Below are 27,315 nucleotides of genomic sequence, written 5' to 3'. Positions count from 1 at the left end.
GTAACGGCCCGCAGTATCCTAGCAACCGCTGGGCACCCAGAAGATGTGGGGGCGTGGAGCTGAGAAGCCCGGGGCTGGCTAGGCCTGGGGGAGGACGGGTCCCAGGACCCGAGTGAGGGTTCCACACCTGGCCTTCAATAGGGGTCAAGACGGAGGCACCTACGCCAAAGGGGAGCAAAGCCGGGCTCGGCCCGAGGCCCTCCAGGACCTCCATCTCCCAATGCCAGAGGTAGGAGGCGTCATACCTCCCGCGCACTGGGTAGCCAACTACGGTCCAGCCCGAGGTGGATGCTGAGAGGCGCGGGTGCTGGCGGCCTGGACCCCTGGAGCTCTGATCAGTACAACCTTGAGGGCTCTGGCCTGTATCCCATTACCGCAGTCGCAGTGGTTAAGAGCTCAGGCTCTTGACAGACTAGGGTCTGAATCCTGTCTTAATAGCCTATTAGCTGTGTGACCTGGACAAGTTACTTAACCTCTGGGAGGCTCACTTTCCCTCACTGTAAGATAGGTATAATAGTACCTAAGGTTAAGTGCATGAACTGTGAGGCCAGACTGCCTTGTTGAAATCCCAGCTCTACTAAACTAGTTGTGTGACCTTTAACAGGCTACTTAATATTTGTATCCTTCAATCTCCTCATCAGTAAAATGGGAATGATAATCATCTGCCTCATGGAGTTGTTTGAAGATTAAATGAGAGGTAAAGTGCTTAGCACAGTATTTGACACATAGCCCTCAGCAGTGTCAATAAGCAGAAATTAATAATAATAATAATATTATCCTGGTCCTCACATCCCAGGCTTGGGACTGTGAAGGCAGGAGTAATGGAAATTCACAAATTCCCAAGCCTTGGAACCAAGCAGTTGTCCTTGACGTCTCTTGCCTAAGCAGGCAGGGATAAATTGGAAAGGGGTGCACATCCAAAGAAAATAGGATGGCCTAGATGGTCTCTTTTGTTGAAGCAGGACAGGACTCTCTAGGAAAAAGATCCCTCTTGTAATCTGGTCCCCCCCCACACCCCCTTTCCTCTGGTTTCCCTTGGTTCTGAACCTGTTTCTGACATTCATCTAGATTTAACCTGCTATGTGCCGGGCCCTGTGATAGAAGCAGAGGATTCAGGATGGATAAGACTCTCCCCACCCTCAGGGGGCTCAGTGTAGTAGAGCACTGCTTCTCAATCTTTATTTATTTGGCTGCGCTGGTCTTAGTTGTGGCATATGGGCTCTTAGTTGTGGCATGTGGGCTCTTAGTTGTGGCATGTGGGATCTAGTGCATTGGGAGCACAGAGTCTTACCCACTGGACCACCAGGGAAGTCCCAGCTTCTCAATCTTGAGTTTGCTTAGGAGCACCTGGAAAACTTGTCAAACTACAAAATCTGATTCTATAGGTTTGAGGTAGGATCTGAGACTCTGCATTTCTAACAAGCTCCCAGGTGAGGCTGGTGAAGCTGGCTCATGAACTGCACTTTGAGTAGCAAGATGTAGAGGATTTTACAAACTAGTAGAGTAGCGGGTAGCTGCAGGCTGTAGACAAAGTCCAGACTAATTCGCCTGGCAACTTGAGGTGGTCTCCGCCCACTTGCTCGCTGAGGTTCCCTCCCAGGAATCCGCCACGTGACGGTCGGACCACCGTCTCTGACTAGAAGAGCCCCGAAAGCGCCATGGCTCCCAAGAAGCTGCTCTGCCTTCCCTCCCTGCTGCTGCCACTCCTGACGCTGCTGCTGCCCCAGGTAGGATGAGAGTATCGAACCAGCCGGCTGGGTGCGGGGAGACGGGATCGGATCTGGCGGAGGAGAGAACGAAAGTGAAAACAACAGAATACCGGGAAGGGCTAGTTCCATCTCCTCTGCTCTTTGCAGACGCTGACCCCCGACTCCAGATCACAGCTGAGCACCGTCTCTCCCCTTGCAGGCAGACACTCGGTCGTTTGTAGTGGATCCGGATCATGACAGATTCCTCCTGGATGGGGCCCCGTTCCGCTACGTGTCTGGCAGCCTGCACTACTTTCGGGTACCGCGGGTGCTTTGGGCAGACCGGCTTTTCAAGATGCGAATGAGTGGCCTCAACGCCGTACAGTTGTAAGAAGTGCTCCCGAGAGCCATGGAAGGGTGGGATTTACCCTTCCTACCACCCCCTTAAGAAGGGGATCAGGACAGGAAGACTGGCTGCGTATGAGAGGGGTTCTAGCTCCAGGGCGTCCCAGACAAGGGTGGGAAAGGGTGGGCCAGGACCTCCTTTCAACAGCTTCCTGGAGATTCCCTGCAAGGCCTGAGCCCATAGGCCTCCCCGGCATCTCCCTGCCTTGGGCCCTTGTTAACCTCTTCCTTTCTCAGTTATGTGCCCTGGAACTACCACGAGCCGGAGCCTGGGGTCTATAAATTTAATGGCAGCCGTGACCTCTTTGCATTTCTGAAAGAGGCAACTTTAGCGAACCTGTTGGTCATACTGAGACCAGGACCTTACATCTGTGCAGAGTGGGAGATGGTGAGTTAGTTGGAGAATGGATAGAAGCAAAGCCTCCCAAGTGCAGTTCCCAGACTGCTCGCATCTGCCCCCACTCTAGGGCCACTTCCATCACTATACTCAACTTCCTCCCTTCTTATCTCCCCTACTCCACTCCCAGACAACAAAGCCCAGTCACTTCTTTTTTTTTTTTTTTTTTGGCTGCGTTGGGTCTTTGTTGCTGCACGGGCTTTCTCTAGTTGCAGTGAGTGGGGCTACATTTCTTTGTGGTGTGCGGGCTTCTCATTGCAATGGCTTGTCTTGTTGTGGAGCACGGGCTCTAGGCGCGCAGGCTTCAGTAGTTGTGGCATGTGGGCTCAGTAGTTGTGGTGCACGGGCTTAGTTGCTCTTCAGCATGTGGGATCTTCCCGGACCAGGGCTCGAACCCATGTCACCTGCATTGGCAGGTGGATTCTTAACCACTGTGCCACCAGGGAAGTCCCCCACTCACGTCTCTGTTTTCCTTATGTTTGTCTCAGGGGGGTCTCCCAGCCTGGTTGCTTCGAAAACCTAAAATTCATCTGAGAACCTCAGATCCAGGTGAGTTGAGAAAAAAAAAGACTTGACACAGAAAAAAGCAAAGGACAACAACAAAATGGGTCATTTGAGTGCCCAAAACAGAGATCATTCATTCAAATATTTACTGTTTTCATCATGCCCAGCAGAACGCTAGGAACTGGGGGACCAGACAGACCCAGTCTGGGAGAAACATTAATTTTAAAAAACCCCAAACTTATAAGATTATTTAAAAATACTACACAAGAAAATAGACAAGGAGTTGAGATAGTGAATAACAGGGCGTCTTTTGGGTAGGAAGGCCAGAAAAGGCTTTCCTGAGACGATGACATTTCAGTTACTCTAGGGAAGGGAAAGCACCGGTCATATGAAGAGTGAGGTGAGAACGACCAGGTAGAGGGAATGATGTATTTTTTTTATAATTAATTAATTCATTTATTTTTGGCTGCGCCTCAGGGCTTGTAGGATCTTAGTTCCCAGACCAGGGATTGAATGGGCCCTCATCAGTGAAAGTGTGAAGTCCTAACCACTGGACCGCCAGGGAGTTCCCGGATATGGTGTCTTTTAAGGCCCAGAGATAGGAAGTAACATGGCATGGTTGAGGCCAGCATGGCTGGAGCACAGTGGGTAAGTGAGAGTAGTATGACAAGAAATTGTAGATAGACAGGGACTGTTAATGCAGGATCTTACAGGCCACTGTAAGGGGTTTGCATTTTATTATAAGCACAGTAGAAAGTCATTGAAAGAGTTTAACCAGAATTATCTGATTTGTTTTTAGATTACGTTAGCCTGGATGTGGAAAATGGATTGAGGGGAGCAAGGGTAGAGGTGGAGAAACTTAACTGGGAGACTATGATTGTAGCTGAGGAGAGAGATGATGGCTTCTGGACTGTGATAGTGGTGGAAATAGAAAGAAGAGGGCAGAACTGAGCTATAGGTTGGAGATAAAAATCACCAGGACTCTACTGACAGATTTTGATGAGAGGGGGAGGGGTGGGGGCAGTGTGGGTAGGATGAGGAAAGAAAGAAATCAAGTTTCTGGCCAGTCAAGATTGTGGTGCCATTTATTGACTTAGGGAAGCTAGAGAAGACAAGGGGTGGCAAAAGAACAACTTTTGGGGAAGAAACAATGGTTCTGTTCTGGTCATGTTAAATTTTTATCACTCAAGGGAGGATATTAAGTAAGCAATAGGATGTGTGAATGTGGAGCTTAGGAGGAGGTCTGAGCTAGAGGTATAAATTTGGGAGTCATCGGTGTAAAGATGGCATTTAAATCCATGCGTACTGAGATATCACCTAGGGAAAGAGCGTGAGAAACAAAAGATGAGATGCCCAATATTTCAAGGTGTTTGGATTTCATTTCAGGTGCAAGTAGGAAGTCATTAGAGCAGGGAATAATTCTATCTGCTTTACATCTTTTAAAAAGTTTACTGTTTTAAAAAGGTCAAAATTCCTTATATCTGCTGGGGACTCTCCAGGTGCTGTTTCACTTCTTAGGGTGCTGGAGAGCTTTATGCCACTTATAGCATTTCCAAAACTCAACTATGAAATACATTTAAAATGATAAAGTATTGATGGAAAAACAACATGCAATCTCTGTTTTTCTCAAGAAAACCAGTGACCTCTTCATTGCTGAATCCATGGTGATGTCGCAGATCTTATCCCCCTTGACCAGTCAGCAGCATTCAGCCCAGTTGATCACTTTGTCCTTTGAAATACTCTTCTATTTCCATGATAGCACACTTATTTGGTCCCTGCCCCTCCCCCTACAATCTTTCCGACCACTCCTTCTCAGTCTCTTACCGATCCTTCTCCATTTCCCTTTCCACTAAATACTGGGGTGTGTCAGGGCTCAGTCCTTAGACACTTCTCTTTTCCATATATATTTACTCCCTTTATGATCTCATCGATTTGCATGGCTTTAAATTCCATCTGATAGCTAATGATTCTGAAATATATATCTCCAGTCAGGACCTTCCCTCGGCTTCCAAAAACATATATCCAACTGCCTACTTGACTTCTGCATTTGGAGGTCTAAAAGGCATACAGATACAACTAAGTTCCTTCCAAACCAGCTATTCATACACTCTCCCTGTCTCAGTTAATGGCAAGTCCATTTTCCAACTGATCGGGCTAAACACTGTGGTGGAATTTTTCACACCTGTCTTTCTCTCAGGCCCCTCATTCAGTCCATCAGAAAATCCTGTGAGCTTCACCCTCAAAATATATTGAATTCAATTACTTTTCATCGCCCCCATTGCCACCACCCTGGTCCAAACCACCTCTCTCAGCTGGATTACTTTAATACCTTCCTAACTGGTTTCCCTTTTTTGTCCCTCCCCCATGTAGTCTATTCTTAATTCAGCAGTCAGTGTGATCCTCTTAAAATATGTTTAAATATATATTTTAGATCATGTCATTTCTCTGTCTAAACCTCTCCAATAGGTTCTCAACTCATTCAGAATACGAACCATGGATTCCTTAAAATGGTCTATTAGGTCCTACCTAATTGGCCCCGTCACCTCCCTGACATCCACTCTTCTCCCCATTGTTCATGCTGGCTTCTCTGCTGTTCCTGCCTTGAGGCCTTTGCAGGTGGTACTGCCACTATCTTCCTGCAGAATGACCTCGCTGATGCCTTCCCTGGGCCACCCTCTAAAATTTAAGCTCCCTTCGCCCCACCATTTTATATCCTCCTTCCCTGCTTAATTTTTTCTCCTTGGCATTAACACACTACATATTTTACCTGATTATTTAATTCACTGCCTCCCTCACTGGAAAGGAAATTCCACAAGGACAGAGATCTTTGTCCATTTTGTTCCATTCTGTATCCCTAACACCTAGAACACTGCTTAGTGCATAGTGAGCACCCATAAATACCTGTTGAATGAGAGTTAATGTATGCTTGGATTAAAGGAGGCAAAACAACCTGGGCCTCCTTTATACGGAACACAAAATGTAAAGGAATTAAATGTTTTAAGAATATAAAAATACCCTCTAAAATATCTTTCGTTGACTCCACCTTTGAGAGTCCGCTATCTGCTAAGCATTGTCCTCAATGACAGGGATGCAGCAAATGAACCTGACAGACAAGGTTCCTGCTCACTAGTGGGGGAGACCAACAGGAAACAATTACAGAAATAAATGCTTAATTATAATTTGTTAAGCACTCGAAAGGGAAGTAGGAGGTGATGTGAGAGTGTGTAACAGGGGGAATCTACCCTCATCTAGGATATCAGAGGTTTTCTTGGGGAAGTGAAATTTAAGACCTGAAGCCTGAGTTGGAGTTGCTTAGGTAAGGAGGCAGAGGTCATGCATGAGTCTTCTGAGGGTGAGTCAACAGAAATCACCAATAGGAGTTGAGAATTTAAGGCATGATACCTAATATAATGATCTTCCATTTGATGACTTAAATCTCCTGGACTGTCAGTTACATCAGGGTGCAGGTCAGATATTCTACACTTTTGTAAACTCCCATGCTACTTCATAGCAATCTCAAGTATATATGATTACATAATAACAGCTCCATGTGATGTGTTTTAACAGTTTTCTTACATTTAAAAAATGAATTTACAAGAAATACTACTTTGTTTCCTATGCTCAAATTTCATTGCCATGCAACTATACAAGTGCTTAGGGTTCAGAGATTCTTCTGACAAGTCACTGCTTCCCAGACACAGCTGTGGACAAGTGGGATGCAAAGTGCAGCCCAGAGTTCAGGCAGCACTGAAGTTGCTAGCACTGATGCTAGGGGTGGGGGCTGCAGAAGTGGTGGTGCCCTGATGAGCAGAGCACTGCCCCTTCCTTTAGACTTCCTTGCCGCAGTGGACTCCTGGTTCAAGGTCTTGCTGCCCAAGATACATCCATGGCTCTACCACAATGGGGGCAACATCATTAGCATTCAGGTACAAGTGGAAAGTTGACTGGGCTAGGGGAAGGAGGTGCCGGTGTCCTTAATTTCTCCACCTCATAGCTGATCTCCACTTTTCCTTTCCCCTGGCAGGTGGAGAATGAATACGGTAGCTACAGGGCCTGTGACATGAGCTACATGAGACACCTTGCTGGGCTCTTCCGTGCACTGCTTGGAGACAAGATCTTGCTCTTCACCACAGATGGCCCTGAAGGCCTCAAATGTGGCTCCCTCCAGGGACTCTATACCACTATAGATTTTGGCCCAGGTCTCCTGAGCAAGGGTTCGGAGTGAAGTCTGGGGAAGGGGCACCTGTTCCACGTTGCTTATCTTTCACCTTTGCCTCCTTTCTGCAGCTGACAACATGACCAAAATCTTTGCCCTGCTTCGGAAGTATGAACCCCGCGGGCCATTGGTGAGGAGCCAGAGGGGAGGGCAATCAAAGCAGGTGTCAGCGTGGGAAATGGGTTGAGCTCGGTTCCCATCTGGCTCACAGCTCCTTTCACTTCACGCTGTAGGTGAACTCTGAGTACTACACCGGCTGGCTGGATTACTGGGGCCAGAATCACTCTACACGCTCCGTACCAGCTGTAACCAAAGGACTAGAGAACATGCTAAAGTTGGGAGCCAGTGTGAACATGTAACTGGAGACACCGGGGCCAGCATGAATCTGTAACTGGGTGCTGGGGATGAAGGTTAAGATTCAGTGGGTCAGCTTTTACCTTTCCCCCTGCTCTCCCCCACTCTAGGTACATGTACCATGGAGGCACCAACTTTGGATACTGGAATGGTGAGTCCAGATGGTCCCTGGGGTGGCAGCAGGGAGGCAGCAAGGAATTAGAATCTGCGGGCTGCACAGATTAGGATTCTAGAAGCTGGATATGGCCACTGCTGCCCCTTCTGATAGCAAAATCCTCTGCATGCATGTCTTTGCTTAGTGCCTATCACCTGAAAGATATATTGAATTAATTAAATTGGTTTGGCCAGGTGCTGATGAGAAGGGACGCTTTCTTCCAATTACTACCAGCTACGACTACGATGCACCCATATCTGAAGCAGGGGACCCCACACCTAAGCTTTTTGCTATTCGAAATGTCATCAGCAAGGTGCCCTACCACTTCATTAAGCACCAAAGGCTTTTATTAATTTGGGGGGAGGGAGTACCCAAATTGTTTGTAAAGGGATCCCATAAATCAGTGGCTGTTGTCTGGGCCAGAGAGCCCTCTGAGCACCCTATGGCAGCATTTCTCACCCACCCAAATGGGATTCCCAGGGGAGATACACACAAATATGTGTAAAATTACAGAATCTTCATGACCCCTGAAGCCCTTCCCTGGACCCCCAGTTAAGAATCCTGCACTAGGGTCTTGGAATAGGGGTTCTTTGTGTGGTTTTCCTATGGCTCCTGAGAGAATTTGGGCTCAGTTCCAGGAAGTTCCCTTGGGACCTTTACCTCCCCCCAGCCCCAAGATGACGCTTGGACCTTTGAGCCTACACCTGGTAAGCTTCTCCCCATTACTCTCTAATTCTACCCCTTTATTCTCTAAATAGCCCAGCCTGTCCTACCCTCTATTCTGAAAGTTCTCTCATATTCTGATACTTTCCCCTTATTCTAATAGGATGGGAATTTGCTGGCTTTCCTAGACTTCCTATGCCCCCAAGGGCCCATCCATTCAATCCTGCCAATGACCTTTGAGGCTGTCAACCAGGTAAAGCATAATCCCCCATCCGGTTGGTATGGCAACAGCTATACCAAGGGTTCCCTCAGCTATGCATCTTCCCCACAGTATCCTTTCTTATCTCTCAGCACAGCTTATAAACTTATTCTTACACACACAGGACCATGGGTATATGTTGTACCGGACCTATCTGACCCATACTGTTTCTGAGCCAACACAATTCTGGGTGCCAAACAGTGGAGTCCATGACCGTGCCTACGTGATGGTGGATGGGGTGAGAACCTAATACCAGGCTACCTCTGAGCCCATTTCCTCTCCTCCCCAGCACACTTTAGTCTTAACTTTCCCATATCTACCTTTTCCCACTGCCTGCTCACATTTGAGGGGATAAGCTGGGATGAGGAAGAGTTTGACTAAGGATAAGGTTCCATTATGAATGGATAAGTGACCGAAGGGCTACATTCTCTTTGCCCTCTAAATCAGCGTCCTAATGTGGCTTCCTGTGTGGTGGCCACAGGCTAGATGCTGAGCTCCTCCCTTTCACAGATACTCTTATCCACAGGTGTTTCAGGGTGTTTTGGAACGAAACATGAAACGCAACCTATTTTTGACGGGGAAAAAGGGGGCCAAACTGGATGTCTTGCTGGAGAACATGGGGAGGCTCAGTTTCGGGTCTAACAGCAGTGACTTCAAGGTGAGCTAGCTATGCCCACTCCCTTGCCCCCATACTCTTTTTTTTAATTTCATTTTTAAAATTAATTAATTAGTTAATTATTTGGCTGCGCCAGGCCTTACTTGCTGCATGTGGGATCTTCGTTGCGGCACGCGCCATCTTTTTTAGTTGCAGCATGCAGAATCTTTAGTTGTGGCATGCAGGATCTAGTTCCCTGACCAGGGATTGAACCCAGGCCCCCTGTACTGGGAGCACAGAGTCTTAACCACTGGACCACCAGGGAATTCCCACCCCCCAATATTCTTATTGACCGAACTCCCTTGGAAAGATAGGGGCCTAATGGAAGATAAACAAGAGCTATGTCCTTAGGGCTTAGGCAGCAAAGTAGCAGCTTGTGGGGATCTGGACATGGCCACTAGTTGCATCCCAGGGCTTGAGTAGGGATAGGTTGGCCTTAGAACTTAGAGAATGATGAATTTTCGTTTGCCTTCTTCACAGGGCCTACTGGAGCCACCAGTTCTGGGGCAAACAGTCCTTACCCAGTGGCTGATGTTCCCTCTGAAAGTTGATAATCTTGTAAAGTGGTGGTTTCCCAACCAGTTGCTGAAAAGCTCACATCCTCAAACTCCCTCTGGCCCCACCTTCTACTCTACAACCTTCCCAATTTTAGGCTCAGGCGGGGACACATTTCTCTTTCTACCTGGATGGACCAAGGTATTGCTGATGGTGAGGGTGGGGCTGGGGAGTAGGGTGCTAAGAGAGGAAAATCATGGAAGGAGGGAGAGCAGAAATTATTCCTCTGATTAGAAACCTCAAAGGGGATAATTCTACCCCTTTGAGAGCTGATCCTTTATATCCCTCTCCTTCCTCCTCCCCAGGGCCAAGTCTGGATCAATGGGTTTAACTTGGGCCGCTACTGGACAAAGAGGGGGCCACAACAGACCCTCTACGTGCCAAGACCCCTGCTGTTTCCTAGGGGAGCCCTCAACAAAATCACGTTGCTGGAGCTAGAAAATGTGCCTCTTCAGCCCCAAATCCAATTCCTGGATAGGCCTATCCTCAATAGCACTATGCATAAGACATACATCTATTCCCTCTCAGCTGAAAGTGCCTCTGAACCGATGGAGTTAAGTGGGCACTGAAAGAAAGGTAACCCTTGGACCTGGGACATGGAGTGGGCAGGATCCCTTGGTGCTAGCCATGGTGACCATAAGGAAACAAAGGCCACAGGTCTGAGTGTAAGTACAAGTGCAGTTTCCTTGCCAAACTTTATTGTGATTAAAATTCCAGAGACAGTACCAGCTCCACACACCTCTATGGCCCTGTCTTTGCCCTGGTTCCTGAATGTCCCTCACCCCAGTCTTCCAAATACTCTGGTTCCGTGGGGAAGAAGAAACCTAGGACCAGTGTGTATGTGCCCTCTCAGAGCCTAGAGTTGGCCCCAGGTGGAGCTGTAAGAGATCAGGAAGAGGGCTTCCCAGCCCGACAGCGATGATCCTGGAGGCAGCGTGTGGAGCGGAAAGAAAAAGTAGTGAAAGGGAATATGAGGCCTTGGAGGGATGTCCCACAGCTTCAGCGGCGTCTGAACAAGAGGAAGAAAAATGGCTGGAGAGGTATCCCAGAAACTTTCTAATCCAAGCCTTCCCTATCCCTCCTCCTGCCACTTCTGTTTTTATTCCAAAGGTTCCCAGAGTGTCTCAAATCCCCTCAACAACCTTTCTGAACACTGAGCAGGCACGCATTCTACTTGTCCAGAATGGCCTCTAACTCATCACAACCTACCCACTCACGCCCACCCCCTCTACGTACCGAACGTTGATGATGGCAGGGTCGGGGACCTGAGGGGTAGGGGCTCCCAACTGGGCAGCCAGTCGGCGCTCTGCAGCCAGAGCTCCCTGAGGGGAAGAGAAGTTGTGTTAAGGACAAGGCCCCAGTGGTGCAGAGGGTACCCAAGAAGTGATGCTGCACACTGATCAGACCTCTAAGGAGGTGTTGCTGGGGAAGAAAGAACCTCCAGCCTCACCTTCCCTCAGTCGCTGAGGGCAGCAAATCTCCGCTGCTCTTCCTGCTTCCGCTTCTGCGCCTGCCACTCCTCCCACTGCCGCCGGGCTGCCTTCTGCTCCCTTTTCCGAATGGCCTGCCGCGCCTCCATTTCCGCCGTCAGTGGCCCTGGCACCTGGAGGATTTCTGGGAAGGTATAAGGTAAGACCTATACAAACTATCCTTGGTAAAACTGTAAGAAAACAGAAAAGATCTAGCCAGCATCTCTGATGCCTTCCCACTCTGCTCCTTCCTCTTCCAGCTGACCTGAGCTTTGCTGTAATCATAAGCATCTGGATTCTTCTCCATGAACCTCCGGAACTCATTACGTGTTGATTTGTCAGCTGCAACTGTGTACGGTGGCTGGGTCCGGGAGTCCCTAGGTGCGAAAACCCAAAAAATGAGTTGAACATCACCTGCCTCCTGTTCCTCCCAACATCACCCAAGCAGACCAGGGGAAATACTGCCAAGTAGCTGGTGCCAAGATCATTGTCAGGAGGGGTCGGCACGAGGGCCCTTACTTACTGAGTCTCTCCCAGCTGCGGCAGCTGCGTGCAGGAGGGTGAAGCCACCAGAGCCCAAGGGGGCACTGAGCAGAGACAGAACTCCAGGGTCCACGGGGCTGGCAGCTAGCCGGAGCGTCAGCATCCCCCATCTCCAGCTCGGCAAGCAGCCAAAAGCACATCCCAGAGCTCTGGCTGACCAGGGGACTTGGCCTCATCTGGGAAAGGCCCCAAAGGGGCTGACTCTGAAAAGGCCTCATCTTCTTGAGGTTGCTAGGAAAGAGTCATTTGCGCCCCAGCCTCCAGGTCTTGGTTTCTCTCCCTCTTATTCCTTTTTCTCCTCCTCTGCTTGGGCAATACCTCAAATTCACGAAGATCCAGCGTCCCCAGTATCACCTCTGCTAGCTCCAACTCTACCTGGGAGCCATCCTCTCCCTCTGACTCTGAACCTAGGGAAAAATTTGCTATGTTAGATCCATCTAAGGAATAAGCAGAGGGTAGAAGGTTGTGGGCTGCCCCAGATGCATAAGAATGTACATAGAGAGATAATCCAGATCACTTGAAATAAAATTGTTTGTATTTTGTCACCCAAGATAAAGTAGCCCATCAAGAGCTGAAGCCATTAGTATCACATGCAGAAATGAGGCTCGCAGCCCAGACAAGGACAGGCCCAGAAGAAGCTATGCAGGGACAAGAGTCCCTGGACACCCCCAGGACAGCCTTAGGGTGGTGCCCAACAGAGGAAAGTGCGAGCAGGGACAGCCATGCAGGCCAGCGGTCTGCAGCGAGGCAAGCAGCCCTTAGCCCAAACCAGAGCGTCCAAGAAGACAGGTAAATTATGTAAGATCCACACAACACACGTTCAAGCATCGACTTCATGCTAAGGCTTTTCAAAGTACTAGGGATACATCAATGAGCAAAAGAGATGATAGATTTGGAAAAGTCAGAAAACGTGTAATTGCTACCACATACCCCACACTATAAACAGACCTGTGTGTGTGTGTGTGTGTAGTATGTAAGGGTTTACCTACAAATAGGGAAGTGAATAAGTTATGACAGTAGGGGATTTGCTACTGCAGTTCTAGGACAGACCCCGAGAGAGATCTGACAATTGCCAGATGGTGATCAAACCCTGTTTGGGAGCTTCCTCATTCCGCCTGAGTGCCTCATTTTCATCACTGCAAACCTTTCTTTCTTCCTCAATGGCCTTCCTTTCTCTCATTGTCTTCCAGTGTGTCTGAGGTAAATCCAACCTGACTGTCTCCCGGGGGTCTTCGCCTGCCATAAAACAAAAGATGGTTCTCAAATTTAGCTGAGGAGAAGACAGCCCAGGTTTCTCTCAATGAAGATGCCATCGGACTGCAGTACGAGGGCTAGAAAATCATCTGGATGCACAAATGAGAAGCCGAGGCTTGGGCTGGGAGGTACGGGAAGGTCTAGGGAGTCTGGGGATCTGGACAGAAGGCTCACCATGGACATGCAAGGTGGTCAGCTTATGGAGCACACGCTGTAGCTCTTGGAAGGTGGGTCTGTGGGTAGCGAGGGGGATATCCCAAAGTCGGGGATCCCCACGTTGCAGGGGAGCCTCACGGCCTCCAAAGAACAAGGACCGGCCAGAGTGGGGTGCACGCATCAGTATCGTCCCAGCCTTCTCCAGCACCTTAGCCCAGTCTGGCCCTGCCAGCAGGTCACGAACATCCTAGAGAAGAAAGTAACTCAGCCCTGCATCTCTTCACTTGCTACTTTTAAATCTCCAACCAAAAAATGACCCACAGATCACGTGTAGGGAGTGGGAGGTAGAAGATAATGGAAGGAGCTTCCCTGGTGGCACAGTGGTTAAGAATCCGCTTGCCAATGCAGGGGACACGGGTTCGAGCCCTGGTCCGGGAAGATCCCACATGCTGTGGAGCAACTAAGCCCGTGCACCACAACTACTGAGGCTGCACTCTAGAGCCCTCGTGCCACAACTACTGAAGCCCATATGCCTAGAGCCCGTGTTCTGAAACAAGAGAAGCCACCGCAATGAGAAGCCCGCATACCGCAACGAAGAGTAGCCCCCACTCGCTGCAACTAGAGAAAGCCCGCGCGCAGCAATGAAGACCCAATGCAGCCAAAAAGAAAGAAAGAAAGAAGATAATGGAGGGAGAATGACAGGACTAAGACTCCTGGGCATTCACCCCATTCTACCTTCATCTACCCAAAAATAACCAAGACGGAGGATACCGGAACCAGCCTCCCTACTGTAACATTTAATCAGTTGAGAGGGAAAAGTGTGGATTAGAGGAGCACCAGATCTGGACACTTAACTCACCTAATACGGCACGGCTTCACTGTAGCGCCTCAGGTTGGCTCCAGCAGAGTGGGAAGCCGCACCCCGGGCATCCTGAAGCCCCTGGGCTGTGCCCCACTTGGCCTGCACTGTGTAGCGGTGAAAGGTTTTGTGTGTCAACACTTCTTGTCTGTAGACAGCACAGACTCAGTACTGGAAACCAGCTGGTACTCCCAGGCTACCAGGATCCATTCCATCCTTACCCCATGCAGCACCCTCTCACCCCTGAAAACAGCACCAGCAAAGTGCCCAGCGGCAGCCACGAGCACCACGCAGTCCCTGGGACCTCCACTTTGCAGGTTCTGTAGCAGCAGTTCTGCTTCTTCTGGGGGCACCTGGATGACGGAGGAGCAGCACAAACATATCTGGGGCACTTACTGACAGCAAGAAATAAGTGCCAATGCTAAGTGCTTCACATGCATCATCTCTTTTAATACAACTTATTTGTCTCCATTTTACAAATAAGAAAATTTGAGGCTTGTGGAGGTAGTCAAGATCAAGTGGTAGAACCACAATTCAAACCTAGATTGGTCTATTTCCAAACTTAATTCCATTACACTTGACCCTTCTAAGATTCAAGCCAGTTCAATCCAAGACTGTGCTGTCAAGTGTGATACCCACTCCCAACAGGAAGGAAGGAAAGAAGTGAGACATGGACTGTGCTGAGGGAAAAATCTAGGCTGAGTGTACAGAAGGCTGGAGTTGACCACACAACCTGTGCTGGCACTTGCCTGGCGAGGGCCTAGGACACAGCAGTAGGCATAAAGAAACTGGCCCTGGGCATTCTGGAAAAGAACCCGATGGGGGTGGAAGCCTCGGGGTCAGTTAGGCTTCTCAAACTCAGCCCTCTCCTCATCCAGTATCTGCAAGTCCTCCTCACTGGCTAAGTCCGAGTCTTCTGATCCTGAGATGCTGGAAAGATCTCCTCAGAACATGAGATAACGCAAGTTTGGTGTCCCATCTTTGACCTTTCCTCAAGCTCCTAAACTAGGGTCTTTCTCCATCCCCATGACCTATCCCCACACAGGTCTCCCAACAGTCATCACCTGTGGAGCTCTGCTTTTCAAAGTCCAGGGCAGACAGGAGAGGCTTGTCCTTGAGATGCTGCTTTAGGTTAAACTGATGCCAGTCAAGCTTATAATGTTCCCTCTAGTAGGAGGCAAAGAAGGAAACACAGTGTGGAAGCATGCCCCAGCCTGGCCTTTTATGGTATCCAAGACCTCTAACAGAACTCCAGGAAGTATGACCAGGTAACACTAACTTTCTTAGTTAAAACATGGAACTTTATTAATTAAAGACAAATGTCTACCTCTCCCCACCCACCATTACACCTTTGCTTCCACCATTTAGCTCTGTACCTGGTCTTTTACCTGTTCTGGTGGTTCTGGAAGGTCTGGTCACAGGTTGAACAAAACAACTTTTCTGAAATATCCAGAGGACCCTGGAGTGGTTTTCTTTCTGGACTTATTCTCTCCCCTGAACCTAAATAAGGGGAGGGTAAACAGAGGTAGAAAAGGAGCCCAAATCCACAGTATCTAGGATTACATTCAGTGTCTGATATACAAAGCAGAGGAGGATACAAAAGAAAGAGATGGCATGTCCTTGCCTTCAAGAAATTTACAATCTGGGCTTCCCTGGTGGCACAGTGGTTGAGAATCTGCCTGCCAATGCAGGGGACATGGGTTCGAGCCCTGGTCTGGGAAGATCCCACATGCCGCGGAGCGGCTGGGCCCGTGAGCCACAATTACTGAGCCTGCGCGTCTGGAGCCCGTGCTCCACAACAAGAGAGGCCGCGATAGTGAGAGGCCCGCGCACCGCGATGAAGAGTGGCCCCCGCTTGCCACAACTAGAGAAAGCCCTCGCACAGAAACGAAGATCCAACACAGCCATAAATAAATAAATAAAAATTAAAAAAAAAAAAAGACAAGTACCTGGATTAAAAAAAAAAAAAAATTTACAATCTAGTAATAATGAAACGAATAGCACAGCAATCACTTTATACAATAAATATGCTTCTGAAAAGATGTACGTAAAATGAATATAAATCAAACATTGTATGTAAATTAACCAAAGGGATTTTTTGGAGAAATCCTAGAAAATGATTTCTGGTAAGGTTAAAATTCTTTTTAACTGTGAAAAAATCACTTCCCAAGTGCCACTTTTTTAGCTTGTATTTCCAATTACAGTGTGCAGTTTGTTTTTTAAAAAGGTACAAGAGAAACAACCAAACTAAAGCTGTATGAAACCAAGAGTAAGTTGTTTTATATTCAGCAAGAAGGAATGATTTGATTGGAATAGTTAAATTTGGACTATGTCAAGGAATTTTGAAGTGTTTTTGCAGGCAGTGGTGGTAATGTGATGAGGCATAAACAATGTCAAGAGATTTGTTTGGAGACAATTCAGGAGCCTGTTCTAGAAATCCAGAGATCGAGTGAATTTTTTTTTTTGACCAAAATATAGACTTTAATTTTACACGTACAAATGTTGCCTTAAATTCATAATAGTTAAGAAACATATACACAAACTTCAGCTTAAATGGAAAAGTAAAAAACAAACACTCTGCAGTTGGGGGTTGATAAATTTTATCCAGTAGAAGGAGATGTCAACAAGGGCTCCTAAGCTGGGAAACACCAATAAGAATGTGTTCCCTGAAGGAGCAATAAGCTCTAAGGAGCCCTGTCACGTCCCTCACGGGTCCACCCCAAACCTTCCCAGATACCTGGAAACGAAGTCTGCAGAGCCTGGGCCAGAGCCTCTCCGGGAGCGTGGCTCACCAGGCGCAGGCCCTGAAGGACCGGAGTATCCGCCTTGAGGTCAAACAGGGAGACCGACACAGACGCCTGGGCTGCAGCTGGAGCCGGCGACATGGCTGAGCAGAAAGGCGGTTAAGAAACAGAGCTCCCCAAAGCAAGATCCTATGCCGCGTCTCCCGCCAGCATGACTTGGTCTCCCCCACGCCGCAAGGCACCACGGCCCTCACCCTGGTGCCAGGGGTTAATACGTGACCCCAGCCCGCTTTCTCACACCACCCAGTCTCGGACCACACAAGAGTGAAATGGAGGCGCATTCAGCAACCAAATCCAGTCCAACAGAATTAAAATCACTGAGGTTCCTTAACCAACCGCTCCTCATTACCCGTGCGACCACCTCCAGCAGTGACTAAACCGCGTGAACTCGTCCCCGCCCTCAGAAGCTGCCGCAAAGGTCCCGGGGAGCGGAGTGACACAGCCGTCTACAGTTCGAAGCACGGATTTCTGCAAAAGCACAACAATCTCGTCACTACGGGGCAGCGAAGAGGACAAAAGGCGTCGCCCGCACCTGAACCCCGCCCCACGTAGAGCGCACAATTGGTCCCCTGACTTCCAAGGCCCGCCTCTAGCCTTTAGTCCCGCCCTAGACGCCGAGATTGGCCGTCGTGTCTCCACCCACCATGTTCATTGGTCAGGCTAACTGCGGGTGACAGTGAGTGGCAGACGCCGGGCCTACTGCTCCGGGTCGGGCTGAGCCCAGTGGAGCCGACGGAGCCCCTGGAATCACCCGGGTCGCCGTCCCTGAGGTGAAACGCGAGACCGGATACCGAAATCTCACGGCCCGGCTCGGGCCTGGCCAGGGGTGCCCTCGGAGCCCTAAGTGAGCTCGCGGCGAGTAACCGGGGAAGGGGCGCCGCGGGCGGGGCGGGGGCGCGCAGCCGGAATGTTTTGATAGCGGGGGCGCGCGGACTGGGGCGCGCGCGAGCGACGGGGCCGCGCACAGGGTTGTCCGCTGTTGGGAGCCGAGCCCTTTGCCGGTGGCCGGGCGATCTGGGGGCGCGCTGGGCTCGGGTCGTGGCAGCTGGGTGTAGGGAGGCAACCCAGCCCACCTGCGGGTATCGGCTGTCGGACTGGATCGATTCCTCCAACGTTCGCAGGAACCCCTGAGCCCAGGCCCGGCTGGCAGGGGCTCTATGGGCCCTGGGTCTACACTGACCCAGTAAGTGGTGAGTTCCCTGAGGGCTTGGTCAGCTTAGGACCCAGGGTTCTCACTAACCCAGGGAATCCCACCGGGGCCTGGCTGGGCAGGGCTCCACAGCCTCGGGGTCTGCACTGACTGGTTGAGTGCCACCTAGATCATGCCTGGCTCCAGGACCAAGGCAACCCACAGTTCACCCAGGATCTGGGTCTACACCGACCCAATCAGTATATCCCATCCAGGAACTTTGCCTGCCTGCTGGTTCTTTAGGGCTAGGGAAGCAAGGGAAGGAGTTGACCAGAAAGGTCCTCTTTAGAAAAAGACTCTCTTCTTGGCTTTTGGGTTTGGGGCTTTGTGGACCCTGAACGGTCCATCTAATTTCTGAGGCTGAAGTGGGGCCATGGAGAAACAGTCCAGCCCTGTACAGACTCAGTCTCCACAGGTTCATTAAGCCACTTCTTGGGACCCTAGAGTTGAATGAGTGGCCGTGTATAATACAACCAGAGGAAGTACGCATAGCCCTAGGCTGGAAGGGTGCCTCTTTCCTACTGCAGCCTCCCTGCCCCTTGCTTGGCCGCCCCTGAGTGTGGGGCATGGGGGGGTGGTAGGGTTGGGTTTATTTCTGTTCCCACTCCCCACTCTCCGGGGCCTGACACCTTCTCCTCCAGCAGCTGCAGAGCCAGGGCATCGAGGGCTGGAGTGGAGCAGACACTGCCCATGGAGCTGGTAGGGCCATGTGCTTATCTCAAACCTCTGTTTACAAAGTGCTTCCAAACTGCTAGTCTCTTGGGAGACCAAGGTTTCTCTAGGAGGGGAGGGGGAGGACGCCTTCTCTCCAGTGAATAGAAGATGAAGCAGACCCCGCACAGGGCCAGAATCTGCCTTCAGGCCAGCAAGGCCTCGGTAGACACTCAATAAAGGCTCTGGGAATGACTGACCTCATTGGTCAGTGAGGGCCTCCCAAGCCCTGAGCTTGCTGCTCTCCTTGGGTTACTGCTCTTTCTCTGCCTTTGATCCAAGAAGACTGGTAGTGGAGACCAAGCCCAGGATTCCTTCTCACTCATTTCTGGTCTAGTAGGCAGGGGAGAAGATGAACAGCACCAGGGGTCTGAACCTGGGTCTCTCCTTCCTCATTACCCCCAGGTGGACAAGGTGGACAGGGGGCGGTGGTGATGGCGCAGTTTGACACTGAATACCAGCGCCTAGAGGCCTCCTACAGCGATTCACCCCCCGGGGAGGAGGACCTGTTGGTGCATGTCCCTGAGGGGAGCAAGTGTGAGTTCTTGGACATGACGGCCAGAGCTGGGGCTTGGGGGGAGAATTGGTGGAGGATCACTGAGGGAGCAGGGGCTTCCACTTCTTCAGGGCTCTGACATCTCTGCTCCTGTACCCACAGCACCTTGGCACCACATCGAAAACCTTGACCTCTTCTTCTCTCGAATATCCTTTGTGTCTCTGTGTTGGCGCTCTGGGACCGTTAGCCCCTCTCTAAGCCAGGCCCCTGATGAGAAGTCGGTGTGGGTTTGGGTCTAATCCTTTTCAGGCACCTTGAGCCTGAAAGAGGCTAGAGAAATAATGATCATTATAAATAATGATACCTCACATTTATCAAGAGCTACGTGCCTTGCATTTTGTAGTGTTAGTTTATAAGGAACCTCTCTCTCTAAGGGTGATTCTCCTTTTTGATGGTATGCTAATAACCATAATAATTAATGTCATTTGACTTATTCTGTGTCAGTTCTGTGTTAAATACTTTATATGCACTATCTCAGACCTAATAATCCTATGAGGCAGGTGCTATTATTCCCAACACACCACTACAGACAAAAGCTTAGAGAGGTTAAGTAACTTGGCCAAAGTCACACAGCTTGAAAGTCATGGAGCCAGGACTTCAGCTCAGGTATGTGACACCAAAGTCTGTACTTCTTTTTTTTTTTTTTTTTTTAATTTTTTTTATGCTGTGTTGGGTCTTCATTTCTGCGCGGGCTTTCTCTAGTTGTGGCAACCAGGGGCTACTCTTTGTTGCGGTGCACGTACTTCTCATTGTGGTGGCTTCTCTTGTTGCAGAGCATGGGCTCTAGGAGCGTGGGCTTCAGTAGTTGTGGCTCACGGGCTCTAGAGCGCAGGCTCAGTAGTTGTGGCGCATGGGCTTAGTTCCATGTGGGATCTTCCCGGACCAGGGATCGAACTCATGTCCCCTGCATTGGCAGGCAGATTCTTAACCACTGCGCCACCAGGGAAGTCCCTGTGCTCTTAATTGCTGTCTATACAGACCACTTTTTCTTAACAATTACACGTTTATAATCTACACCAGAAGAATGGCTTCACTTGTATGCTCATCGGGGAGATCTTTGAGCTCATGTAAGTATAAGAAGGGATGGACGATGTGGCGAAGGAATACATTTCAGTGTTTCCTCTCTTTGAGCTCAACGCCTGGCCCAAACCGCCAATGCAAGTCAGTCCTAGGCTCAAAACTCTGCAAACATTTATAGTTTAAGGACTGGGTGTGACACCATTTTACAGCCTTATCTTTTTAAATCTCGCTTATAAGGAAAGCTTTCCAAGTCCTATCTCTTCCACAAAGAGAAGTCAGACTTGATCATTTCATCAGAGCTCTAGTGGAATGGGCATGGTTCAGGCAGGAGGTGTCAGAGATGCCAGCCACTTAATTGAGAAAAATGTCTCTGTTCTGCCCTGGTTGCACCTTAGGCCTGCTGCTGAGTAGAGAGCCTGCTAGGAGGAAGGAGCCATATGGCTTTGCCAAATGTCAAGGGGTTGGGAAACCTTCCCTCCGTAAGCAAAGAGTTCAGATCCGCAAAGGGCTTCTAACTACCATCTCAAAAGGAAATCAGGTACTGGGGACCACAGACCACAATTTAAGACCTTTGAAAGAGTCCAGCGAGTGGCGGCAGAGATTACTATGAGGTAGAAAAGCAGGCTGATTCTGTGGTGCCTGAAGCTAAGAGCAAAAAATAAGAGCTGGCTTGGGTCTCCTGGGGCCAAGCAGTAGAGAGAGCCCACAGGGAGTTCTCCAGCCCATTTCCCCAGAAGCTGCTCCCTAATCTTGGTCTGGGGCTTCCAGACTCTTCCTTTTTCCCATGTTATTTCACTGGTATCTCTCTGACTCTCGGACTGTGCCCTCTCTTCCCAACTCCCCAGGCAGTTCCTCTTTGTGGTTGCCTTCACCACCTTCCTGGTCAGCTGTGTGGACTACGACATCCTATTTGCCAACAAGATGGTGAACCACAGTCTTCACCCTACCGAGCCTGTCAAGGTTACTCTGCCAGATGCCTTTCTGCCTGCCCAAGTCTGTAGTGCCAGGTAAGTGCTGCAGTTCAGAGGGCACCAGAGCCTGTTGTTCAGCTAGCAGGTGGGGAGTGGAGTGGAGTGTGAGGCAGTAACATTCCCCAGAACACAGGCTCAGGCTCAGCCTCTCCAAATCCTTCAGGACAGCAGCATGTCTGCCAAGGCTCCTCAAGGGCCACTCCTCCTCCCCTTCTTTTCCCCACCAGGATTCAGGAAAATGGCTCCCTTATCACCATCCTCGTCATTGCTGGTGTCTTCTGGGTTCACCGGCTCATCAAGTTCATCTATAACATTTGCTGCTACTGGGAGATCCACTCCTTCTACCTGCATGCTCTGCGCATCCCCATGGTGAGACTGGGAAGTTGGGCAGTTACAACCACAGGCCAGGACGTCTTCTGCAGCTTGGGAAGTGGGGGGGGCGGTTGTATTCCCAGGCATCGGGCAGCCTCACCTGTCCTTGGCAGATCAAGGAGCATCCGGTTAAAGGCTCCACTCAGAGGACCCCTGAGCCTCACAGCTCATGCAGGGCAAGGGGCCGAGGCAACAACCCCACCTTCCATCCCTCGTCTCTTCCCCACCCCATAGTCTGCACTTCCATACTGCACGTGGCAAGAAGTACAGGCCCGGATTGTGCAGACCCAGAAGGAGCACCAGATCTGCATCCACAAGCGTGAGCTAACAGAGCTGGACATCTACCACCGCATCCTCCGTTTCCAGAACTACATGGTGGCACTGGTTAACAAATCCCTCCTGCCTCTGCGCTTCCGCCTGCCCGGTCTCGGGGAGGTTGTCTTCTTCACTCGGGGCCTCAAGTACAACTTCGAGCTGATCCTCTTTTGGGGACCTGGCTCTCTGTTTCTCAATGAATGGAGCCTCAAGGCTGAGTACAAACGTGGGGGACAACGGCTTGAGCTGGCCCAGCGTCTCAGCAACCGCATCCTGTGGATTGGCATCGCCAACTTCCTGCTGTGCCCCCTCATCCTCATCTGGCAGATCCTCTATGCCTTTTTCAGTTACGCCGAGGTGCTGAAGCGGGAGCCAGGGGCCCTGGGAGCACGTTGCTGGTCCCTCTACGGCCGCTGCTACCTCCGCCACTTCAACGAGCTGGAGCACGAGCTACAGTCCCGCCTCAACCGAGGCTACAAGCCCGCATCCAAGTACATGAATTGCTTCTTGTCACCTCTGCTGACACTGCTGGCCAAGAACTGCGCCTTCTTTGCTGGCTCCATCCTGGCCGTACTTATTGCCCTCACCATCTACGACGAAGACGTGTTGGCTGTGGAACACGTCCTCACCACTGTCACGCTCCTGGGGGTCACCGTGACCGTGTGCAGGTGGGCCAGGGGAGCAGGTGGGAGCAAGCCAACTAGCATTCCCGGGGGCTTATGTCTCACCATGACCCTGATCCCACTAGGTCCTTTATTCCGGACCAGCACATGGTGTTCTGCCCTGAGCAGCTGCTCCGCGTGATCCTCGCTCACATCCACTACATGCCTGACCACTGGCAGGGTAATGCCCACCGCTCGCAGACCCGGGACGAGTTTGCCCAGCTCTTCCAGTACAAGGCAGTGAGTGGAGTTGGAGTTAGGGCCTGCTAGAGACTGGCTGATAGCCCGGTGGCGAGGGCTGGGCTCTCTCCTGCTCTCTTGTGACCCTGATCCCTTCCCTTTTAGGTGTTCATCTTGGAGGAGTTACTGAGCCCCATTGTCACACCCCTCATCCTCATCTTCTGCCTGCGCCCACGGGCCCTGGAGATTATAGACTTCTTCCGCAATTTCACCGTGGAGGTCGTTGGTGTTGGAGATACCTGCTCCTTCGCTCAGATGGACGTTCGCCAGCATGGGCACCCCCAGGTATTAGGAAAGGAGGGAGGCAGTTGGCCAGAGGTGATGCTGGCATATACAGTGTCTGGGCAAACTGCAAAAAGGCACCCTTCTGAGCCAACAGATCACAAAAAGGCAGCCCTGCCTTGGGGCAACCCTGTACCAGGGCACACACTGCTTTGTAAACAGGAGCCTGGGCTCGATTATAGCCTTAAACTTGCACCCTTGGCCAAGCTTCCTGAAAGGCACAAACCAAGCAGCTAGCCTGGCATGTGGCCACTTGTGGGGTGGGCACCAGGGCCCCTGGACAAGATACAACAGTGCATTGTGGTCTCTGTCCTCCAGGGGCAAGGCCTCCCCACTAGCAGGAAAGGTACAAAAAGGGTTCCTGTAAGGGGACAGTCCTGTTCACTGCAGCCTCCCTTGTACAGTGGCTATCCGGTGGGCAGACGGAGGCCTCAGTGTACCAGCAAGCCGAAGATGGGAAGACAGAGTTGTCGCTCATGCACTTTGCCATCACCAACCCCGGCTGGCAGCCACCACGTGAGAGCACGGCCTTCCTAGGTTTCCTCAAGGAGCAAGTTCAGCGGGATGGAGCAGCTGCAGGCCTTGCCCAAGGGGGTCTGCTCCCAGAAAATGCCCTCTTTACGTCCATCCAGTCCTTACAATCTGAGTCTGAGGTGCGTTCCTAGGGACTGGGAGATGACAGGAAGAGTGGACTCCAGGAGCTGGGACATGGGACGTGCGCATGGGGCGGAAGGGCCTACCGGGTCAGTTTCCTTCTGTCCAGTCTGTGCCACTGGGTCCTAATGTGCAGAATACTGGGGGACCCAGAGGCCTCCCTATGCCCTGAGAATTCTACCCACCCTTTTCTTTCATAGCCACTGAGCCTTATTGCAAATGTGGTAGCTGGCTCATCCTGCCGGGGCCCCCCACTGCCCAGAGACCTGCAGGGCTCCAGGCACAGGGCTGAAGTCGCCTCTGCCCTGCGCTCCTTCTCCCCTCTGCAGCCTGGTCAGGCTCCCACAGGCCGGGCTCCCAGCACCATGACAGGCTCTGGGTGAGTAGAGGTGGGCCATGAGAGGAGGGCATGGCAGTAGCCCCCAGCAATTTGTGTGGGTCTCAGAAATGTTGATGACTGCTGTCTGTGCTGGGGGGCAGGGTGGATGCCAGGACAGCCAGCTCCGGGAGCAGTGTGTGGGAAGGACAGCTGCAGAGCCTGGTGCTGTCGGAATATGCATCCACTGAGATGAGCCTGCATGCCCTCTATATGCACCAGGTGAGTGGGCTGGAAGGGGCAGGGTCGTAGAACCAAGGTGGCAGCTGAAAACAGAATAGAGGGTTTTAGATGTGAAGCAAGACCTGGGTTCAAATCTCTTCTCTGCCATTTACCTGCTCTGCAACCTCCATTCCCACATATATTCTCTTCCTATCCTTTTTAGCCTAGCTTACTTTCACCCAGGGCTTTTCCGCACTTGTGGTTTCCCCTGCCAAGAATCTACTTCCCTGACATATCCACAGGGCTCCCTCCTTCTCATTCAAGTGTGCTCTTTTCTTTCCCCATGAGACCACCTCTGGCCACCCTGAGTAAAAACCTCCCTTGCCTTCCTTCCTGAACCTTCCTGTTCTGTTTTTCTCTCCACAGCATTTAGCACCATGTGACACTGTATTTTTCCCTTATTTATTTGTTTATTATCTATCCTTCCCCACTTCACCCAAGTATATAAGCCCCACAGGAGTTGGAATTTTTGTCTATTTTGTTCACTGCTGTATCCCTAGCACCTAAAAGAGTTCCTGGCACTTAGACTCACAACCAATTTGTTCCAGAATCAAATGACTGGGGAAAATGAGAGCTATTACAATCTATGCACAGGCTTGTTCCAGGGATCTGCTGAGAATCTAACCTGTAAGATATCACGTGTATGTTACACATTATTAACACATCAGATACCCTGGGTCAGTGATTCTAGGCGAGGCAGTATAAATGGGAACTGGCCGATACCATGGTGGAGGGTAGCTATTTCAGACAGATATTCTTCTGTCCCCAACTAATGAATCCCCCACTTCTCAGCTCCACAAGCAGCAGGCCCAGGCTGAACCTGAGCGGCATGTGTGGCACCGCCGGGAGAGTGATGAGAGTGGGGAGAGTGCCCCCGAAGAGGGGGGAGAGGGTGCCCGGGGTCCCCAGCCTATCCCCTGCTCCGCCAGCTATCCCTGTGCTGCACCCCGGCCTGGAGCTCCTGAGACCACTGCCCTGCAGGGGGGCTTCCAGAGGCGCTACGGAGGCATCACAGGTATCCACTGGGAAGGACATAGAGTCTTCAGGGAAGGGTGGTCCTTCTGGGGCCTCTAGGGGACGAAAGAAGTCAGAGGGACCGGACCCAAGGAGACTAATCCCTCCCCCGCACCTCCACCTACCCCAAAAAGCCCCAGAACCCTTCTCCTCGTTCCTGTTTGTGTTCATTCTAAGAGTATTTACTTGTATCTTTAGATCCTGGAACAGTGCCCCGGGCTCCCTCTCACTTCTCTCGGCTGCCCCTTGGAGGATGGGCTGAAGATGGGCAGTCAGCATCAAGGCACCCAGAGCCCGTGCCTGAAGAGGGCTCAGAGGATGAGCTTCCCCCTCAGGTGCACAAGGTAAGGGCTTCAAGACCCAAAAACAACTGCCAGAAGCAGTAACTTCCAGGCTGAGGTCAAAGCTTCTCATGTGAAGGGAGGTGGGCCTCTCGGGCAGAGATACTGCAACTTCCCCACCAAAGTACACTTTTCTTCCCTCACCTGCTGTGAAATCCAGGACTTGATTTTTCCTTTGCTTACCTCCTCAAGAATCAAGTTTTCCGTTTCCTTTATCTCCAGGCTTCTGCTGTGTAAGCAGATAGCTGAAGACTATCTCCATTACCAACCCTTTTCTCTCCACAGGTATAGACGAGGCTGAGGAGGGTCCCTATGCCCCAGGATGGAGGCCACCGTTGCCCTGCCATCCCATCCGCCTGCCATGGAGGGCTCCTCTGAGTGTTGCCTGGCCCCACGTGTGTGGTGTTTGTGTGTCTGTGCCTGGCCAAGGAAGGTGCCAATGCTGGGCTCGCCACAGCCCCAGGAGAGAGATTGGGGGCCTAGGAACCAGGGCACACAGGACTCTAGCCTCAGCCCCAGGACACCCGTTGGCTCAGAGTGTGGTGCTAGAAACTGGTCCCCAGCCCAGCCCCAGTACTGCCACCTTTGCACCCACCCCTGCAAGTCTCCAGAGGACTGCCCACCACAGAAGCTGCCAAGCAGGGAGAACCTGTGCCAACTGTGGAGTGGGGAGGTGGGGCCTGGACCCTCAACCTCTGCAGCCTCCCTCCCCGCACCCTGAACAGATGAGCAGCTCAGGCTGTGGCCCTTACCTCACCCCCGGTTCTCTCCCAGTGCTGCAGCCTGCTCACCTCTCCCCTGCTTCCTGCACATCACTGGCATGTGTGCCACTTGCTCCTGTTCTGTTCGCTTGTTCCCCTTCTGTTCAGCTTTTGCTTTGTCTTGGTGTGGCGGCTTTAGCTCCTAGCTCCCCTCATGCTATCTTTTGACACTACGAAGGAAGTTTCTAAATTGCAGGAGCAGGATGGAAATTCTTTGCTGTCCTCTCCAACTTTTAGGATGGGCCCCCCGGGAGACTGAGGCCTTCCTGGCCCCTATTGCTGCTTATTGTACCCCCCCACCACCTGCACATGGGATGGACAGGGCTGGAAGTGTGCCCTCGACTGGCTGTCTACCAGCAAGAGAGCTCTGGCCTGCATCCCACTGTCCCTAGAGGGGGATGGAGGGGCGACAGGACGGCTTCGCTTTGGGCTGCCGCATTGCATGCCGGGACCCAGCTCCTTCCCTCAGCCCCACCCCTCGCCCAGCTGCGGTCCGCTGCGGGTGAGCGGTGAACTACGCTGCCCGAACTTACAGCGGAGTGGGGTGGGGACCGTGTACAGCTTGACAACCCTTAATAAAGAAGGGATTTTGACCAGGTCGCGGCTTGTTGTCTCGAGTGGCCAAGGTTCTGGGGGCAAGCGGGGTGTGGGGTGTGTGTGAACCACCCAGGTGGCTAGGGACCGGGTCGGCCCT

General features: G+C 51.1%; 3 protein-coding genes across 8 annotated transcripts; 2 read left to right on the top strand and 1 right to left on the bottom strand.

Annotated features, from left to right (window-relative positions):
• The first annotated feature begins 23 nt into the window (after positions 1-23).
• Positions 24-11,732, top strand: GLB1L (galactosidase beta 1 like). Of its 3 annotated transcripts, XR_009504302.1 has the most exons (19): positions 24-229; positions 1,601-1,727; positions 1,909-2,075; positions 2,331-2,481; positions 2,979-3,039; positions 6,826-6,920; positions 7,019-7,193; positions 7,282-7,340; positions 7,444-7,565; positions 7,675-7,715; positions 7,913-8,031; positions 8,351-8,425; positions 8,545-8,634; positions 8,765-8,878; positions 9,167-9,298; positions 9,776-9,991; positions 10,156-10,515; positions 10,961-11,479; positions 11,580-11,732. XR_009504302.1 is itself a non-coding variant. In XM_059928737.1 (17 exons), the coding sequence occupies exons 2-17, from the start codon at positions 1,659-1,661 to the stop codon at positions 10,417-10,419; spliced, it is 1,950 nt and encodes a 649-aa protein (XP_059784720.1). In that variant the 5' UTR covers positions 24-229; positions 1,601-1,658; the 3' UTR covers positions 10,420-10,584. The 3 variants fall into 3 exon arrangements, 2 of the variants coding, with proteins under 2 accessions (XP_059784720.1, XP_059784721.1); XM_059928737.1 differs by lacking the exons at positions 10,961-11,479; positions 11,580-11,732 and having other exon boundaries at positions 10,156-10,584; XM_059928738.1 differs by lacking the exons at positions 10,961-11,479; positions 11,580-11,732 and having other exon boundaries at positions 1,589-1,727; positions 10,156-10,584.
• ANKZF1 (ankyrin repeat and zinc finger peptidyl tRNA hydrolase 1) lies at positions 10,511-17,418 on the bottom strand. The gene is given in 15 exon segments (XM_059928744.1): positions 10,511-10,859; positions 11,087-11,172; positions 11,301-11,453; positions 11,585-11,733; positions 11,839-11,970; positions 11,973-12,269; positions 12,952-13,098; positions 13,291-13,519; positions 14,132-14,274; positions 14,373-14,484; positions 14,857-15,074; positions 15,196-15,296; positions 15,520-15,631; positions 16,869-17,018; positions 17,285-17,418. Coding segments are annotated over 14 exon segments (2,148 nt in total). The 5' UTR covers positions 17,017-17,018; positions 17,285-17,418; the 3' UTR covers positions 10,511-10,738.
• Positions 17,419-17,624: 206 nt separating this feature from the next.
• Positions 17,625-27,217, top strand: ATG9A (autophagy related 9A). Of its 4 annotated transcripts, none has more exons than XM_059928734.1 (16): positions 17,625-17,779; positions 18,769-18,823; positions 19,241-19,372; positions 19,494-19,537; positions 20,394-20,458; positions 21,257-21,418; positions 21,610-21,751; positions 21,989-22,737; positions 22,818-22,971; positions 23,077-23,256; positions 23,658-23,906; positions 24,108-24,286; positions 24,388-24,505; positions 25,298-25,520; positions 25,718-25,863; positions 26,146-27,217. In XM_059928734.1, exons 3-16 carry the CDS (start codon positions 19,270-19,272, stop codon positions 26,149-26,151), a joined length of 2,520 nt encoding a protein of 839 aa, XP_059784717.1. In that variant the 5' UTR covers positions 17,625-17,779; positions 18,769-18,823; positions 19,241-19,269; the 3' UTR covers positions 26,152-27,217. The 4 variants fall into 4 exon arrangements, with proteins under 4 accessions (XP_059784717.1, XP_059784715.1, XP_059784719.1 ...); XM_059928732.1 differs by having other exon boundaries at positions 18,766-18,823; XM_059928735.1 differs by lacking the exon at positions 17,625-17,779 and adding an exon at positions 17,888-18,125 and having other exon boundaries at positions 18,766-18,823.
• The last annotated feature ends 98 nt before the right edge of the window (positions 27,218-27,315 follow it).

This window comes from Balaenoptera ricei, chromosome 7 (genome assembly GCF_028023285.1).
Source record: "Balaenoptera ricei isolate mBalRic1 chromosome 7, mBalRic1.hap2, whole genome shotgun sequence".
Lineage (NCBI taxonomy): Eukaryota > Metazoa > Chordata > Mammalia > Artiodactyla > Balaenopteridae > Balaenoptera > Balaenoptera ricei.
Note: the sequence above shows the minus strand (reverse complement) of the source record. Positions and strands in the feature narration are given on the sequence as shown.